General features: G+C 42.3%; 1 protein-coding gene across 1 annotated transcript in view; it reads right to left on the bottom strand.

The window, feature by feature from the left end:
* The window catches only part of CCDC73 (coiled-coil domain containing 73), a 140,480-nt gene that overhangs the window by 76,505 nt on the left and 44,368 nt on the right, over nucleotides 1–19,607 (bottom strand). The window contains exons 6-8 of the mRNA XM_073350326.1: nucleotides 9,484–9,519; nucleotides 7,465–7,539; nucleotides 2,942–2,980 (exon numbers count right to left, since the gene is read on the bottom strand). Of these exons, the coding sequence (XP_073206427.1) occupies nucleotides 2,942–2,980; nucleotides 7,465–7,539; nucleotides 9,484–9,519 (150 nt within the window). The remainder of the gene's footprint in view (nucleotides 1–2,941; nucleotides 2,981–7,464; nucleotides 7,540–9,483; nucleotides 9,520–19,607) is intronic.

The raw sequence follows: 19,607 nt of genomic DNA, 5'->3' as shown, positions 1-19,607 counted from the left end.
GTCCTACCATGAAGGACGAAATAAGGCTGCCCTCCCCAGAAACCTTTTGCAAAGGCTTTAGGACTACATCTAGGAGAACCGCAAATGCCAGGGCAAAGTAATCCTTTCACATGCTTGCTTTTAAACCATGTATAGCATTTTAAAAGGTACACTCACCAGAGGTCCCTTCTCCGCCTGCTGGGTCCAGGAGGCAGCCTTGGGTGGGTTCGGGGGGTACTGGCTCCAGGTCTAGGGTGAGAAACAGTTCCTGGCTGTCGGGAAAACCGGTTTCTCCGCTTGCTTGCTGTGAGCTATCTACAACCTCCTCCTCCTCATCATCTTCTTCGTCCCCAAAACCTGCTTCCGTATTGCCTCCATCTCCATTGAAGGAGTCAAACAACACGGCTGGGGTAGTGGTGGCTGAACCCCCTAAAATGGCATGCAGCTCATCATAGAAGCGGCATGTTTGGGGCTCTGACCCAGAGCGGCTGTTCGCCTCTCTGGTTTTCTGGTAGGCTTGCCTCAGCTCCTTCAGTTTCACGCGGCACTGCTTCGGGTCCCTGTTATGGCCTCTGTCCTTCATGCCCTGGGAGATTTTCACAAAGGTTTTGGCATTTCGAAAACTGGAACGGAGTTCTGATAGCACGGATTCCTCTCCCCAAACAGCGATCAGATCCCGTACCTCCCGTTCGGTCCATGCTGGAGCTCTTTTGCGATTCTGGGACTCCATCATGGTCACCTCTGCTGATGAGCTCTGCATGGTCACCTGCAGCTTGCCACGCTGGCCAAACAGGAAATGAGATTCAAAAGTTCACAGTTCTTTTCCTGTCTACCTGGCCAGTGCATCTGAGTTGAGAGTGCTGTCCAGAGCGGTCAGAATGGAGCACTCTGGGATAGCTCCCGGAGGCCAATACCATCGAATTGTGTCCACAGTACCCCAAATTCGAGCTGGGAACGTCGATTTAAGCGCTAATCCACTTGTCAGGGGTGGAGTAAGGAAATCGATTTTAAGAGCCCTTTAAGTCGAAATAAAGGGCTTCACTGTGTGGACGGGTGCAGGTTTAAATCGATTTAACGTTGCTAAATTCGACCTAAAGTCCTAGTGTAGACCAGGGCTAAGGTACAGAATATGAATTAGGCATTGTTTCTGCTAATTTTCAATGCACTAGCCAGGGCAGAATTTGACCCTTCTTTAACAGAAATATAGAGAACGAAATAACCTGGCATATAAATTAGCATCAAATAACTAATGCCTTGGAATTTTTTTGTTTATCTATTTTCTACGTCACAATCTCAAAGTCCCTAGACTGGCCACTATCACTCACAATGGCTACAAATCTATCATCTTTATTCTCTCAGAATCTCTTTGATTTCAACAGGACTACTCAGGGAGTAAAGCTGTCAGAACTTGACCCAATCTAAAATGCATTATTGCATTGCTACACAGCTAGATAAGATAATGGAACTTCTATCTCCCTCCTTATCTGACCCCTATCAACATAGATTCTGAGCACCTATTATGAATAGAGCTAAGAGAATATGAATTACAGAAAGTAGGAACATGTCCAAAAAAGGGGTTTCTAACATGTTTTCCCACATATTTCTAGGAAATTATTAAGAGTACCTATTTATTCATCTAGGTTCTTACAGTGTATCAGCACTGTAGTGTTTGAGTGTTTCCAAGGCATCTGAAGACAATTATTTAATGATTATGAGTTTTAAATATATATATACACACACACACACACAAAATAAAATACAGGGATATATAAATAAGCAACATTTCATTAACAGGCGTATATACACCTCTAGTTTGCATACAAAAAGTGTTGTAATTTAAATATTATTCCCTTTCATGTGGAAGATGGAACATGGGAGCTCAGTAAAAGACAGTACTTGAAGGGATATAAATATAAATTCAGTAATGTTGTATATTTTAACATTTTTCAGATAACAAATACTTGTTTAACAACAAATGCAAGTTAAAAGTGAAATAAGACAAAACACACTTTATGTTGCCTTTGATCTTTAACTTGTAGCCTTATCTCCCAGGTCAAAGGACACATTATTCAATTTCATCACATTTTGTGTAAAACCACTGTAGCGTTGAAGATGACTTTCAGTACAAATGTCATGGTACTTAAAGCTAAACTGGACTCTAGTTTTTGAGCTTCTTAATTAAAATCACAGTTTATAATGGTCTGACAATATTATCTTTATTCTTTCCAGTTGAGCAGCAACAGAATTTTCACAGCTTCTATTCAATCAAGCTTAGCAATGTTTCTGCAGCTCGCTCTTTCACTTCCTAAAACACACAACAGGAGTCAGAGTGACTAAACTGTCACTCTATATGAATTTATATTCAATGTCAAAGGGAGTAAGTTGCCTCTCCTCTAATTTTTGTCTCCTTGGATCAAATCTAATTAATATTAAAAAATAACTCTAAAACCCCCGCAAATGTCATATCCTTTTTGCTAACATATTAACTTTTAGACATATCATTGTCCCTGACTATCCCATCCTAATGCAACCAACTCCAGGCCATGCCTTATAATTTTAAGGATAATGTAATATCGTTATTCTTTTTATGTTCTGTAAAAGGAATCTTCCCTGGCTCTAATAAGCAAAAGTTAACAAATCACATATCCTCTACAAACTAAGGAATATTTCAATTTTAGAAAAAATTTTCCCAATATTAAATTAAAGGTTTTTATAAACAATTCTGCAATTGTCAGAATATAGTAAGAAGAAGAGGAAAAAATTTGAAGTATTTTACGTATAACAAGATGATGTGACCTCTTTCTTTTAGTTAGGTCCTAACAAATAGTTACTTTTCATAGCTTATTTCTAAAATTCTGTCAGTATTTTCATTACAACCCTCCCTATCTGTCATCAATTTGTCACTGTAAAAATTCTTGGCCTCTTTCTTCTATAGTCACCTACAGCTTTTTCAGTTTCTTACCATTTCATTCAATTTCTTCTGTAAAGTGTATTTTGAAATCTGTAAAAATACAAAAAAGCTATACAGTTAATGTTACAGTATCATTTTTTTTTTACCAATCTTTACTGAAGAATGCATACATATTAAATATTTTGTTTATATTTTCAATGTGTATTGAAGATTTTGTTCACCCCAATGAAGTAATACCTTTTTTTGGTTCCATTTTTGGTTCTTTTATTGTAAGACTAAGATTATAACATACACTTATTTAAATATCTAAAGAATGCAAAATAAATCAGTGAAATTCTGATGCAAACAAATTAATGTAAAAGAGCATAAATGTGTATTATGACATACATTTTATTTTAATAATGTTTAACATAATATAAATCAACACAATATTTTATTAGTAAATTTTTTTATATATTTATGAGAATTAAAGACCAGGTTTGGTGACCAAATGTGAAAATGTCAACTACTGGTGCCTGTGAAACTTTCTTTGGTTTGTAATTACTTTAATATAGTTGTTTTACACCACATTTTATTATAAATAAATTAGATCTCAGTCCAATTTTCAGCTAAGGCAATGGCAAAATTCCTATTGACTTCAAAAGAAGTAGGAGAAAATCTTTATGTATTACATTAAAATGAGGGGATCCAAGTTTAGGTGCTGCCCACCATACTTTATTCATAAGTCAACAGGTGGTAGGAGTGCTAAAAAGTGATATACATTTCTCCTCCACCATCCGCATAAACTTTGGAGGGAGCTATAACCAACTTTCACTAGAGGGAAGATCGCCTTCATGTAGGGCCTTTGCAAGAAACAGGGGAGAAAGAAGAAGTAGAAATTGGAGTAATCTCAGAGTCCTAGAGGAATTTAGAACCTGTTCTCTACTGAGAACAAATAGATAAATAGCTATTATCAATGCCTGAAAAATAAAGACATTTTAGTACAACTCTTGCATTTCTTATTAATGAAAAATTCCCATTTGAAGTCATTAATGTAATACTTTCCACTCCAGTAATATCCACTGCAGAGTACCAGTGTCAATGAGACTCTTGAGTCAAGTAATCCCTGAGTAAGATTAGAAACATTTGATCTCTTATCTTTTATCTCATAGAACATACAAATGTTAGTGATATTTTAATACCTTTAACTATAGCATTATTATACTGCCAGCACATATTATTATCATTTGCAGAAGTGATAAAATGTTTAGGTATATAGCCACTATCCTGGACCTTTGAATATATGAATGTACAATCCTAAAAATTAAATACTGTTTTTGGATATACAAAAACTTTGCAATAGTTGTGATTTACCAACTAACTTTAGACCCTGAAGATCTTGGAGACTTTAGATCTCAAAGATTACCATCCATAAAATCAATAACTGGAACTTTAGTTGCAATTCTTGAATCTTGTACACTTGTACATGTAATCCTTCAACATTGGTAAGCACAAACAGAGGCATTCATTAGTGTTTCTGTTGTTAAGAGACTGACATTGTTTCAATTTTTAATTCATATTATGAGAGATTTATCACTTGAATATAAAAACTTGCTTTGCACTAAAATTTTGCATTCAAGTTTCAGTTCAGCTGGTAGTGTTCTATAGTGCCTTGTCTATCTAGCTAACGTATTAATAAGACACCTATCACCTTGGTATTGATGAACCCAGACCAGCATGTGAAAGATCAGTGTTAAATTTCCAATATCTCCATCTGGTAATGTTGCAAAGGAAATGAGTTCAGCCCGTTGGGAAAGAAGTACCTAATTTCATTCAACAACAATCCTCAGAGCCAATTAAGTTTGCCATCATGGGCACAATTATGGTGGCTGGCCACAACATGCAGTCTCAAGTGATGGCTGCAAATAAGAGGTGACCCTCAAATACAATCAGGGATACAGAGAAGACTAAAGAAAAAATATAATAACGAAGAGTCTTGTTTATGTAGACCTTCTGGAAAAAACACATTTTTGCACAAGGAAGCCTAGAGAACAATTAATCAATTTAAGGTGCAATTCTGACAATTTAAGAAAGTGATTTAAAAACTAAGAGTGAAAAATTATAATCCTGAGCAGAAATTTTACTTTAAAGAAAAGAATGCAGACCTATAGTATTTAAGAATTCATACTGAGGATCCCACAGCTGACTTTGGAAATTCCTTCTCCATTCTTTCCCTTTTTCCTCTTGCTTTGTCTCTTTACTCTATCTTTCCCTAATTCTCTGGTTTATCCACTCTGTTCCTTCCCCCCCACACACACACACACCAGCTGTCTCCTTTGTTCTCCATCATCCTCCCACACTGCATTGTATCTTCCTGTCTTTCCCCTCTCTTTCTTTAATTCCTGAATCTGCCTGGGGGCAGCTGAGGCTGCTCTAACTCATGCCAGGAGCTGAAATGGGTCCCGGGTCAGGGCAACAAAAAGGTGGCTTACAGACACAGTTGTGACTTCCTGTTTCCTTAAGCCCTGCGCACTGCAGAACATGCCAAATACAGAGATTGAGCCCTATGCACTGTTATATCTAGGTATAATAGGCTGGGTTAAGGAGGTTCAACCTCAACTCTGAATATACTTGCGTTGATAAATTTAAATCAAATTCTTAACATCCTATGAAATATTTTTTATTTCAGTTTATCTTACTTAAGGAAAGCCACGAGAACCATTATTACACTTGCTGTCCATGTATCATGGTCAGCAGACCATGAGCTACACTATACACCACCGGTTGTACATGTATAATTACATGTAATTATTCTTCATGTTAAAAATGTATGCCTTATTTCCAGCCTGAATTTGCCTAGCTTCAACTTCCAACCATTACATCATGTTATACCTTTCTTTGCTAGATTGAAGAGTCCATTATTAAATATTTGTTCCTTATGTAGGTACTTATAAACTCTCATCAAGTCACCCCTTAACCTTCTCTTTGTTAAGATAAATAGATTGAGTTCTCTGAGTCTATCACTGTAAGGAATGTTTTCTAATCCTTTAGTTATTTTCATGGCTCTTCTCTGAACCCTCTCCAATTAATAAAAATGTTAAATAGCATAGGGCCAAGGACTGATCCCTGCAAGACCCCACTAGAAAGACACCCTTTTGATGATGATTCACCATTTACAATTACATTTTGAGAGCTATCAGTTAGCCAGCTTTTAATCCATTTAATGTGTGCCATGTTAATTTTATATCATTCTAACTTTTTAATCAAAATGCCGTGCAGTACCAGGTAAAATGCCCTACAGAAGTCTAAGTATCAATACTATTACTTTTATCAGCCAAATTTGTAATCTCATCAAAAAAAGATATCAAATTAATTTGACAGGCTCTATTTTCCATAAACCCATGTTGATTGACATTAATTATATTATCCTCCTTTAATTCTTTATTAATCGAGTCCCAGAAAAAGTGAGAGCAAGAGCCTGATGCTAGCAGTACTGGAGTTCAAGTCATATTGCAGCTGACTTGTAACAATCACTTTCAGAAATGTCAAAATCCCAGGCTTCGCAGAAGGTATTCTAGCACAATTAGCAAGACAAATATCACCAGTCTTATTGAAAATTTTTCTTCCAGTTAATCTGAAATTGCAAAGTGAGCATCTGAAGTATAACTACCTTCTTGCCCAGAGCAGAATAAATGACTAGCCTACTCAGCCAAAAGTAGGAAAATAATTAGGAGCTGACAAAACTTGAAATTTGGCAACACATTCCACTGTCAGAAATTCTCTCCTTCCTTAAACTAAACATTCCCTACTCCTACTCTCTAAGTCAACCAATCTCAGAACGTATGTCATTTTCTTTGTCTTTAAGAACAAGGCTATCATGGGCTACCTTCCAATATAAATATTTTTTAAAAGCCTTGTCTACACTGGAGATTGCCCTCATGCCAGCCACCACCGTAGCTGCACCCATGCAATGCCCCATAAAGACAAAATAAAACGCTATAACTCACAGCTTGAAACGTGTAGCTTGATCTGATTTCAAACAGTGCAAATCAGTGACTTTGTCAGGCAGGGGTCAGAGTTTGAGTGAGACATGTTTGTTAGTTGTGGACTATGTGGAGAAGATGGTAAACTTGTGGCAAACCCAGGTGAAGGGCAAAAGTAGCAGTATGATCTTGAGGACCATTGTGGGCAGCTGTTTAGGGGTCCCTTGCCAAGGCTTCCAGAGAGTGGGGGAAAAAAACCCTTCACTTCTCTGTAGCCAGAGGAGAAGACTTCAAAGAAAGAGGATGGCTGTGTCCCAGAGAGAGCAAAGGACAGTGTTTTATACTTCATTAGGACTTTTTATTTCCCCAGAAGTCCTCCTAGAAGGGAAGCACTAAATTAAAAAGCCCTGAGAAATAAAGAAAGACTGTGGACAGGCGAGGGAAACTCAGGCAGCAGCTGACCTGGCTGCTCGGAGGTCAGGTGCACCTGTACAGTAAAAAAAGAAAGTAAGAGCTCCTAGAAGACCCCCTTTAAAAACAAAGAATAAAGAAAAGCTTTCCACTTAACAAAGAGCTATATGAGTACTGCATTTAACAATAAAGTTAATTTACCTGTGATGTTTTTAATGTTTTCTTCAGCCCATCAATTTCTTTTTCTTTTGTTTCTATAGCAAGCTGATATTTGCCCTTTAAATCAGAAGTCATACTTTAGCATTTAGAAAAATCAAACACATTATGACAAAAACTTGTCAACCACAATTGTAAAGAATATAAAGCACTACTCTACTGTGATAGATTCTTGACCATGTAGAACAATCTGCATGCAAAACAATCATGTAGCATTTAGCTAAGTCAATATCTGGAGTATTTAGAAATCTGTTAAAAAGAGATTAAAACAGAGAGCACAATGGTGATTTTTCCCTGCTTACAAGTAGTCCGGGAACTTTGGACTCCAAGTGGATTATTTCCTTTATGGCAGAGAAATGTGAGGCATAAACGCAGGATTAACGAATTATCTCAGTTTTAAACCAAGATATTAAATACCAAAACAGCACAATGTAGAGCCATTTACCTATGCATTGGACCAAGGTCTTCTCAGAAACAACTTTTTCTGTTTTCTCAATCAGCAAATATATTGTGTCAGATTCTGATCTCAATTACCCTGTGAAACTCTAAAACACTTCAGTGGAGTTGCTCCAGATTTGAGTGCAGAATCAAGCCAAAAGACGTTGGCCCAGATCAAAGGTATTTGGACTCCCAGCTTCCATTGAAATCAATTGTAATTAAGGGGCCAAACACCTTTGAGGATCTGGGCCTTTGTCCCTGGAACAACATGTTCAACTCTAGTCTGTTCTTTCTTTCAGTTTCCAGAATGCTATTGGTTAAATTATGTGCTGAATTATATCTCATGCAATCTCCCAAAATCAGCTGTATGAGTAAAATTACTTCAATTGAATGCATACAATATTAGTGCAGAATTTGTCCTTTGTGTTAAGAGAGGATGGGTCAATTTATCCATGCAATTACATTAGTACAAATCAAAGTGATTACTGATTTTGGTGGTGTTGAAAATGGTATAAATCAGTGCAAAATTTGACTCTTCACCAACAGCTGTCAAAGAAAATTGGAAAACACCAACCAAGATGATGCCTAGAAGTGTGTAGAGATGCTGCACAACCTAAAAAGAGCTCTCCTCTCCCTCAAGTGAATGCTGTTAACCATTAGGTTTGAAGGCACTCATTGCTTTACTCTCAACATATTTTTTAACTGATTTAGGTAAACTGGTGCAAGTTTATGTACAGACACTCTTGTTTCAGTTAAAGAATTTGTTACGATTTTGCTTAATCCTGTAAAAAAGGATGAAGCTAAACTGAAATAAAAATGCCTACACACAAATTTGTACTGGTTTAACTATCTTGGTTTTAAAACATACTATTAGTTAAACCAGTACAAATTTGTGTATAGATAAGTTCTCTGTTTACATGAGAAAGTTACTCCAGTTTAACTTAAATTGGTGTAAAAACCAATTTAAACAGACACTTATTTCAGTTTAAGAGTGTCAACTATATATTGTAAACTATACACTGTATAGGGGTCAACTATAAACAGTGTAAACTATATACTGTATAGGGATCAGTATTGATCATTAAAATTCAGCCACCTCTGGGGTCAAATTCAGCAACCATTTAAAAGAGTGCACATTAACAGTTATTTAAGATCAGAGATGAAAAATACTTTATCCAGTTGAAACAAGAGGATTTTAGGCAATTACAATTAAATCAAAATTTAACCAGGTCAACCTTATGAAAACCGTCAACATTTTTCATTCTATGCTTAATTTAATACTTATTTTGTGCAGTTAAACTAGTATACTTATATGCATTATGCAATATTAATATTTTCTTACTATATGTTAGTACAGCACCTAGCACATTGGGACCCTAATCTCAGATGGGCCCTCTAGGCACTACTGCTATAAAAATAATAATAGTTTATTATTATTACTACATGATCTTTTATAGTTTATACTCAAAACACATGTAATGTACATTTTAAATTTTTATAACACACCTGTCACATATTTTTCCATTGAACGATAAATTATAGTAATAATGCAATTACACACAGTACCTTTTCTTCTTCCATGGTAAATGTCCTTGCTTGTAACTTCATTGCCAATAGTGGATAAAATTAAAAATGGTATGTTAAAACAACATATACTATATTTTAGCCTCTGTAGGATTAATTTTATTCCTACACTTTGACAATAGAACATAGTAAGATTGATTTTATTATTAGAGCAGTAGGATTAATTTTATTCATATCCTCTGACAACAGAATATAGTTAATAGTACACAAAACAATGTAAATGCTTTACTTTTATCACAGTTCTACAACAGCAGCAAATGTATGAACTAAACCCAACTTTTCCACGTCAAGCTGGAAAGGAAAATTTTCTTCACTTGCTAATTTATTTTTTCTGAGCTAGCATGTTGGTTAACCCGATACTAGTGGATCGAATCCTTCAGAACCATGTGGAGGGGCAATCTCGAGCCCCATAATACTTATTCCAGACATTTTTTCAGTCCTTGTAGATGATCCACAATAGATAATCAACAAAAAATAACACAACTTTGATGAAAAAGCAAATTGCAGGTACAAAAAGAAACTCTTATTTCCTGTAACTGTGGTTCTTTGAGATGTGATGCAGATATACACACACCTAGTGCACTGGAGCCAGAGAATTTTGTGTAGGAGTATCTGTAGGTGGAGCGGCACTCATGCCTCGTAGCTGTAGCCCCTCCCTGGCTAGATGAGGTAGTGCCGCCATGACCCCCCTCAGTTCCTACACACCACATGTCAAAAGTATCGACTCCGATGCAGAGGGGATGGAGAGTGGGTTGTGGAATACATGTTTGTATCACAGCTCAAAGAGGAGGTTACTTACTGTAACTGGAGGCAGCATGTGTCCCTGTGGAGAGAACTGTAAGACCCCCAGCAGGGGGAAGTTTGATATCTTATAGCATTCAAGTATTTGAACAGTACGCAGCCAAGATCCACTTAGAGATCCTTTGTGAGGATATGGCGTGGCCCCTTGATCTCTCCACCATGGCAACAAAAAGAGTCTCAGGCCTGGTCTACACTATGGGCTTAAGTCAAATTTAGCTGCGTTAGGTCGATTTAAAAATTACTGCATCCATACAACCAACCCCATTCCATCGACCTAAAGGGCTCTTAAAATCGACTTCTGTACTCCTCCCTGACAAGGGGAGTAGCGCTAAAATTGACCTTGCTGGGTCGATTTGGGATAGTGTGGACGCAAATTGGCCTCCAGGAGCTATCCCAGAGTGCTCCATTGGGACCGCTCTGGACAGCACTTTGAACTCCAATGCACTAGCCAGGTACACAGGAAAAACCCCAGAAAATTTTGGATTTCATTTCCTGTTTGGTCAGTGTGGCGAACTCAGCAGCACTCAGCAGCACAGATGACCATGCAGTCCCCCCAGAATCATAGAGCATAGAATGTTTCTATGCTCCCCCTATCATCTCTGTCCCTGAGGTTATCGTAGATTAGAAGATGAAAAAAATGCACTCGCGATGACATATTTTCTGAGCTCATGCAGTCCTCCCGTACTGATAGGGCACAGCTTAATGCATGGAGGCATTCAGTGGCAGAGGCCAGGAAAGAATTAAGTGAGCACAAAGAGTGGAGGCAGGACGCAATGCTGAGGCTAATGGGGGAGTAAACGGACATGATGAAGCGTCTGTTGGAGCTACAGGAAAGCCAACAAGAGCACAGACCTCCACTGCATCCACTGTATAACCGCCTACCCTCCTCCCCATGTTCCCTAGCCTCCTCACCCAGAAGCCCAAGAACGCGGAGAGGAGGCTCTGGACACCCAGCCACTCCACTCCAGAGGATGGCCCAAGCAACAGAAGGCTGTCATTCAAACAGTGATTTTTAGTGTGGCTACAATAAGCAATATGGCCTTGTCCTTCCCTCCTCCCCCACCCCACCCGGGCTACCTTGTCCGTTATCTCATTTTTTTTTTAATTAATAAAGAAAGAATGCATGGTTTCAAAACAATAGTTACTTTATTTCAAAGGGAGGAGGGTGGTTGGCTTACAGGGAATTAAAATCAACAAAGTGGGTGGGTTTGCATCAAGGAGAAACACACACAACTGCCACACCGAAGCCTGGCCAGTCATGAAACTGGTTTTCAAAGCCTCTCTGATGTGCAGTGCGCCTTACTGGGCTCTTCTAATCACCCTGGTGTCTGGCTGCTCAAAATCGGATGCCAGGCGATTTGCCTCAACCTCCCACCCCACCATAAACATCTCTCCCTTACTCTCACAGATATTATAGAGCACACAGCAAGCAGCAATAACAATGGAAATGTTGGTTGTGCTGAGGTCTGACTAGTCAGCAAACAGCGCCAGCGAGCTTTTAAAGGTCCAAAGGCACATTCTACCATCATTCTGCACTTGCTCAGCCTGTAGTTAAACTGCTCCTTACTACTCTCCAGGCTTCATGAGCCATGGGAGCAAGAGGTAGTCTGGGGTAGGTGCGACTGTGCAGTGGTGCCAGCTGGGAGAGCAGCCTGAGGCAGAAGCCTCCAGCTTGCATGATATTCCAGGCAGGATTGAATCTTCATGAGACGAAACTTAAAGAAGAGAATGACCTGGCTCCCATTCGGTGCTCTAAGAGGAGGATAGCCATGTCTGTCCAGGCGCCCCGATCGACCTCACCAAGGTCTGCCAGGAGCACCCAGGAGAGGTACGACAGTTAAGAGTCCTACTGTACCATCTGCCGCGAAGACAAGGAGCTGCTGCTGTGTAGCAATGCAGTACTGTGTCTGCCAGCAGCACCCAGGAGACGTACGGTGACGGTGAGCTGAGCGGGCTCCGTGATATGGCGTCTGCATGGGTAACCCAGGAAAAAAGCCGTGAAACGATTGTCTGCCGTTGCTTTCATGGAGGGAGGAAGGAGGGAGGGACAGGGGCCTGACGACATGTACCCAAAACCACCCGCGACAATATTTTTGCCCCATCAAGCACTGGGAGCTTAACCAGAATTTCAATGGACAGCAGAGACTGCAGGAACTGTGGGATAGCTACCCACAGTGCACCACTCTGTAAGATGATGCTAGCCACGGTCGTGAGGATGCACTCCACTGGCTTAATGAGCTTAGTGTGGACATATGTAATCGACTATAAAATCAGTTTCTAAAAATCAACTTCTATACAATCAACCTAATTTTGTAGTGTTGACATACCCTCAGAAAGTTTCTAAAGGGCCTAGCTCTTTGTAGGTAGAATGCTAGGGCATGTCTGACATCCAGGAGAGGCATGTGGTTTTGGAAAGAATACAGGTAAGTGGATTGATTGACTGAGATGGAATTCAAACACAACCCTGGGGAGGAATTTGCAGTGCAACCTCTGTGAAATCTTCTCCTTGTGGAAAACCACTGCTGTCATAGTCATTAGCTGACTAGCCCACCTGGCCAAAGTGATGGCTAATAGGAATGCAACTTTTATGAAAGGTGGGTCATGGTACTGGTTGCCATAGGTTCGAAGGGTGGTTCTGTGAGAGCTGAGAGGACGAGGTTAAGATCCCACTGGAGCCTGTGTTTGACAACAGATGGGAAGGTTCTGACCAAGCCTTTCATAAAATATACTGCCTTTGGGTGCATGAAGATAGAGCATCCCTCCACTATGGGAAGGAAGGTACTAAATGTCACTAGGTGCACAAAGAGGGAGCTGAGGGCTAAGCCCAATGTTTTCAGGGTGAAGAAATACTCAAGGACAACCAGGATGGTCACCATGTCAAGAGAATGATGATGACAGTGCACCCACTTCAAGAAGAGGTGCCACTTTGTCTGGTAGCACATTCTGTTGGACTCTTTCCTACTCTGGTTAAGGATCCATTGGACTGAGGCTGAACATGCACGTTCTATGTTAGACACTGTCACGGGGTTCACTCCCCACTAGCAGCGTCTCCTGCTGTCTGTCCTGGAAATTTATCTCTGCCAGGTGTTGCACTCCCCCTCCGGTGGTGTCTTCACCCGTGCTGTCATGCCCTGCTGGCTCTCTCACTCCACGAACTGCAGTCTCCTCTTTGTGGCTTGGCCCTCCAGCCCGGTCATTAAGGTTCTCCCCTTCTGGGGAATTCAAAAGTCCTTCCAGACCCGCTGTCTGGCTGGCAACTCCAACGCCCTTGCCACTTCTCAGTGGCTAGTAGGGGAACCCAGGCCTGCCCACTGCACTTGGTTCCAGCCAAGGACCCTATAACAAGCAGCCAAGGTCTCTGCATGGTCCCACCCCTTGCTGCTGTTTCCCTGGCCTTCTTCCTACTTATCTAGCTTCCCCACTCTCTAGGTTTGCCAGCCTCCCAACTCCCTCCACTCAAGGAGTGGCTGCAGCCTACTAACCTGAAACCCGGCATCTGTAGCCAGCTTCCGGCTTTATAGGCTCCATCTGTTCCTGCAAAAGTGAGCCTGTGTGCAATCAGTTAGTTTCCTGCTGCCTGGCTCCTTCTCCAGGTGCAGCCTGGGGAATTAATTGGCCAGCCAGGCCAACTTAACCCCTTCCAATCCTGTGTTAGGTGGACACCCCATCACAGATGCCCATCCAAACCCCAGGCCATGAGGTGAAGAGAGACTGAATTGGGATGCAAGCCTCCCTTGGTCCTGTTTGAGAAGATCCAGGAATGACTGGAGCCTGACCAGTGGAGTGCTTCAGGTGGTCTGTGAACCAGAACTCCCAGGGCCAGTAGAGTACTATGAGAATGATGATGGTCTGTCCTGGAAAACTTTCCGGAGAACTTGAGGCAGAAAGGGAATTGGAAGAAAGGTATATTGAAGGTCACCCATTCAGGGGAGCAGGAGAACATCACCCTGGGAGTATCTGCCTACAGCCTTCCTCAAGCAGCAGATGGGAAGCTTTTGATTAATTTGTGATGCAAAGAGGTCTCATCAGGGAGTACCACACCATGCAAAGAGATCAGTCAGGACTGTGTTGTGTAGTTTCCATTTGTGGTCTATGCAGAGAGTCCTGCTCAGTACGTCGGCCAGGGAATTCTAAGAACTTGGGAGGTACACACCCTGTATGGTCACCTGGTTTCTGACACACCAATTCCTCTGCCTCGGAGTAGAGAGGATAAGATCTCATCCTCCCCTGCTTGTTGACATAGACCACTATGGTAATGTTGTCAAATAGGATCTTCACATGGAGACAACTTCTTGCCACGACTGTCCCACTAAGAAGCCAGTTGTCCAGGTACAGGAATACCTTACAAGTCCCTGGCATCTCATTTGGGCTGCTATGACTACAAACACCTTAGTAAAGATCATTGGTGCTGTTGCTAGGCTGAAGGGAAGGATGTGAAACCGGTAATGTTGCTGCCCCACCTTGAATCTCAGGAACTTCCTGTGAGATGAGTGGATGTCCACATGGAAGTATGCATCTTTCTTCGCAAGAGCAATGAACCATGATTCCTCCTAGAGGGATGGAATTATCGATATCAGTGTGACTATCCAGAATTTCAGCTTTCTGATTAATATATTTAGCTGACAAAAATTCAGGATGAGCCTCTACCCTCCGCCTTTTTTGCGGATGAGGAAATATGGTGAGTAGAACCCTCTCCCCTGGTATTGAGGCAGGATGACCTCTATCGCACCCTTGAGAAGCAGGGAGTCTGAAGAATCAATTGGTGAGAGGGATCCCCAAAGGGAGTCAGGTGGGAGAGTGATGAGGCAGGAACAAAAGAAATTCTGTGGAGTATCTGTGGATAATGTCCAGTACCCAACTGTTCACGGGGATCTTGCCTCAACTATGGGCAAGATGGCCACCAAAGATAATGGGGAGTGAGGTAGGTGGCATCAAAGGTAGTTCACAGGTCTCAACCCATATCAAAAATGACTCTTGGACTGCAGCTGGGAAAGAATTGAGGAGGTGCCAAAGGCCGGGGCTGGGAAGTGGGCTATCTGGGACCTCTGTCATCTGGGGAAGATGGCTGTTGACAGTAGGATGGGTAGGCATTAGGTGACTGTGGTCTGAAGGGCTGCCTCTGGTGCTTTTTTCTGTGGGGCAGCGTGTAGATTCCCAGGAACCGCAGAGTGGAGCATGAGTGCTTCAAGGAATGCTGAGACTCATCCATCTTGTCATTAAAAAGATTGGCTTCATCGAAAGGGAGGTCCTCAATGATGTTCTGAACCTCTCTCAGGAAACCCAAAGACTGGAGCCAAGAGTCTCTGCGCATAACCTGTCTGGTGCCCAGGAACAGGATGCAGTGTCAGCTGCACCACTGCAGCCTGGAGGGCCACCTTTGCTATCAGTTTCCTCCCATCTACCAAGGCCTGGAACTGGGCCTGGTCATCTTCAGGGAGCTTGTCCTTAAGCTCTTCCATCCTGCTGTAGATACTGAAATCATACTTAGCAAACAGCACCTGGTAGTTGGCTATGCAAAACTGCAGCCCGCTGAGGAAAAGATCTTCCTGCCTAGGAGGTCCAACCTTTTTGACCCCTTGTCTGGTGGGCTGGACTTCTGTGGAGGTTTTGAGCCTGCTCCACAGCTGTTGTTGAACCCACTCCACAGTGAATTAGAGGCCAGGTGAATAAAAAGGAAATTGGTCCCTTTGCATGGCATGAAATAGCATCTCTTGGCTTTTTCGTGGGAGGAGGAGACATGATACAGGCATGTGCCAAACCATCCTGGCCGGTGCCAGTATGGTCGTCTTTATGGGTAGGGGCACCCTGGTTGGTCCCTGTGGTTGAAGAACATTCAGGAGACAATGTTGGGGATCCTGGACTTCCCCAGCAGAATTTGTAGATCACTAGCCACACTCTGTAGCAGTTCTTGGTATGGACGGGAGTCATCCATTAGAGAGTGTGGCAAAAGGATGTCTGCCTCATCCAGCGATGAGAAGGCTCCAATCAGAACTGGCAGTACCGATTCCATGTCTTCCTCCTCGTATACCAATGAAACCAGCTGGTAAGTGTGGGGGGGAACAATAAGACCCCCTGAGATGTTGCCAGACGTCTGTAATACGGGTCCCAGGGACTCCAGTAGGGCCAGAAGGAGGGGGTCCACTGGTCTCAGCAGACTCCATTGAAAGTGATACTAAGCTTCCTAGTGGCGGAGGGGCAGGCAGAGAAAGAGTCATAGCCAGGTGGATATGGTTGTCTTGACTGTCCATCCGGGTTCGTGCACTGTGGCAGAGACATTGGCAGGGCTATGTCCTGGGATTCCTCTAAGTCAGACAACAATTCCATTGGAAACAGCAAGACCATTGGTACCGGGGGGTCCCGATCTGATGGATGGGGGAGGGGCATCTCCTGCAACAGTTCATCCTCAGGCACAGGAATGTCCCAGAGAATGGACAGGCCAGACAGGAGTGGAGACAGTCTGCGTATTGATGAGGTGGCACCGATGGAACATCCAGGGCCACACTCGGAGTTGGGTGCTCCATGTGTCCCACCACCATGGTCACCGATGGTACCAAAGGATACTGCTTCTTCTTTACTTTACCCTTGGGAGCCAGTTCTGCAGGATCAGCCCATGATGTCTCACCCGACCTGGCACAGCTTGGAGAGGAAATGTGCCTCTTATGCACAATCTGCTGCAGGGATCTGTTCTTATGACCAAAAGAGCGTTTCTTATTCTTGTGGGGGGGCTTGTCCTGGGACTTTTGCTGCTGACGACTACGCATCATGGCTTGTGGTCAGAGGGGCACTACTGGTTGGTGGAGGCCACTGTATGAGGGTGTCTCCCTGGCCAGGATCAGAGTGAGTCTGGGGCCTCAAATCTTCTTTGATCAGGAACTTATGGAGTTGGAGCTCACAGGCCTCTCTAGTTCTTGGTGGAAAGGACTTACATATGTCGCACTTCATCCAGACACTAGAGGCACCATTGATGCTCATCACTAATGGAAAAGGAATGAGGGCAGGAGATGCAGTTCTTGAAGCCTGGGACCTGGGTGTAGCCCTTAGGTAGCAAAGGGTTCTTCTCCACAGTTGGGGTTCTATACGACACTGTACTATGCTAAACTATCTCAAACTAAGCTATAAAACTATTAAAAAAATATTTACACAGGTATATACAACAACTCTCTTAATGAAATAAAAGTAAAGGTGGAATAGGAGTTCCAATTTAGGCCATGTGGAGGTAAGAAGGAACTGTAGTGGTGTCAACCCCACCGTCCCTGATTCCTCATGTTTCCAACCAAGGGTAAGACACTGTGCTTGTGCAGGTCTATGGACTCTGATTGCAGAAAACTTCTGGACGCGGAAACATGGCATGCATGCACACCCACGTGTGGAATACACATAGGGACTATCACTCAAAGAAGTAGTAACTGTTTCTTCTTCTTTGAGTAGATGCAGCCGTGTAGGTGATTCACAAGCAGTACACACAAGAGGTGGGGGAGCCTACTTAAAGAAGGACTGCAGGACTGCTCTACCAAAGTACACATCTGTTCTTCATGCAACAGTAATGGCATAATAGTTGGTAAACATATGCACAGGTGATCAAATGGCAGCCCTGCAAATGTCCAATACTGAAACGTCACCTAAAAAGGCCATTGACATAGCCAGTGCCCTCAGAGTGAGCTTGCAGTTTTTGAGGAAGCATAGTTCACACTATTTTGTATGCAGTCTAGATGCAGGAAGTTATCCACCTGGAGACTGTCTGCAAAAAGAGGGCTTGTCCCTTCTTCCAGTCTGCATATGACAGACAAGGCAAAGCACAAAACTGTTTAGTCCTGTCCAAGTAAAAGGTGAGGCAGTGCCTGACCTTCAGTGAATGAATATGCTGCTTCTCCAGGGTTTGTCGGTCTGTGGCTTGGGACAGAACACTGGTAGATATGCTGCTTGAATTCAGGTGAAATTGAGTCATTACTTTACATAAAACTCTGTGTGGCTGCAAGGTCACTTTGTCCGTGGACAGCTGAGTATAAGGAGGCTCTACCATCACAGCCTGCAACTCATGGAGGTCATAGCCACCAGGAATGCAGTCTTTTGACACAGTAGTGGAAAAAATATGCCAAAGACTCAAACAGAGGTCCCATCAGAGCTGCTAAAACTATATTGAGGTCCCACAAACAAAATGGTTCTCTCACAGGTGGGTGCAGACGAAGGACTCCTTTCAAGAACCTTGCTACCATGGCATTCAAAAATAACAACCTCCCCTGGATGGAAGGGTGAAATGCCGAAATTGAAGCCACGTGGATCTTCAAACAGACTGAGTGCAAGATGTAACAAGTATACCAAGATGTCCTGAATTCCAGTCAACATTGGTTGAACCCTGAGGGCCGATGACCACATTGAAAAACGTTCCCATTTGGCCAAATAGGCCAATCTGGTGAAGGGCTTCCTACTATTAAGTAAAACCTGCCACACAGCCTCCAAACATTGTTCCTATTCTTCATTTAGCCATGGAGGAGCAACACAGTGAAATAGAGAGACACCTGAGTGCAACACGCAAGTTCTGACCATATTGCTGGTCCTGGGCAGTGGGAACCAAGAGAAGAGGACTGTTAGGATATAGATATTCAGGCCTGTCTGCAAAGGCCTGTACTTTAAGAATTTAGGTGTATTCTTATCACTTGGCTAGTTCCAGAGGTATAAAAGAAAGAATCAAAACCACTGTCTGCCAGTGTAAGGGCCTTCTCTTACTGTGACAGTTTGTGGCCCTGTGCTTAGGCTCAGGCCTTTGGCTAAGCAGCAGAGGCAGCCATAAGCTGGGAAGCGAACGGTCACATCCTCACATTCCAAACTAGTCACATTGAAATAAGGTGCTATTGGGCTGTTAGGCACTATCAGGACAGGATTGTATTCCTATCACCTCCAGAGAAAGGGAAGTGCCTAGAAAATGTAAAAGGAAACTTAGTTTGATAGCATCCTGTCTGGCAAGAATTCACTTATCAATACCTGGGATGTGAAATCCTCACTTCTGTGTTGTCTTGTCATTGTAGTTCCCACTTTGCTATTGTTTGTCTGTATAATCTCTGTCTGGTTCTGTGATTGTTCCTGTCTGCTGTATAATTAATTTTGCTGGGTGTAAACTAATTAAGGTGGTGGGATATAATTGGTTACATAATCATGTTACAATATGTTAGGATTGGTTAGTTAAATTTCAGGAAAATGATTGGTTAAGGTATAGCTAAGCAGAACTCAAGTTTTACTATATAATCTGTAGTCAATGAGGAAGTGACGGGGTGGGGGTGTGGGTGGGGGTGGGCATGTGGGTGTGTGAG

The sequence above is a fragment of the Lepidochelys kempii genome, chromosome 6 (genome assembly GCF_965140265.1).
Source record: "Lepidochelys kempii isolate rLepKem1 chromosome 6, rLepKem1.hap2, whole genome shotgun sequence".
NCBI lineage: Eukaryota > Metazoa > Chordata > Testudines > Cheloniidae > Lepidochelys > Lepidochelys kempii.
Note: the sequence above shows the minus strand (reverse complement) of the source record. Positions and strands in the feature narration are given on the sequence as shown.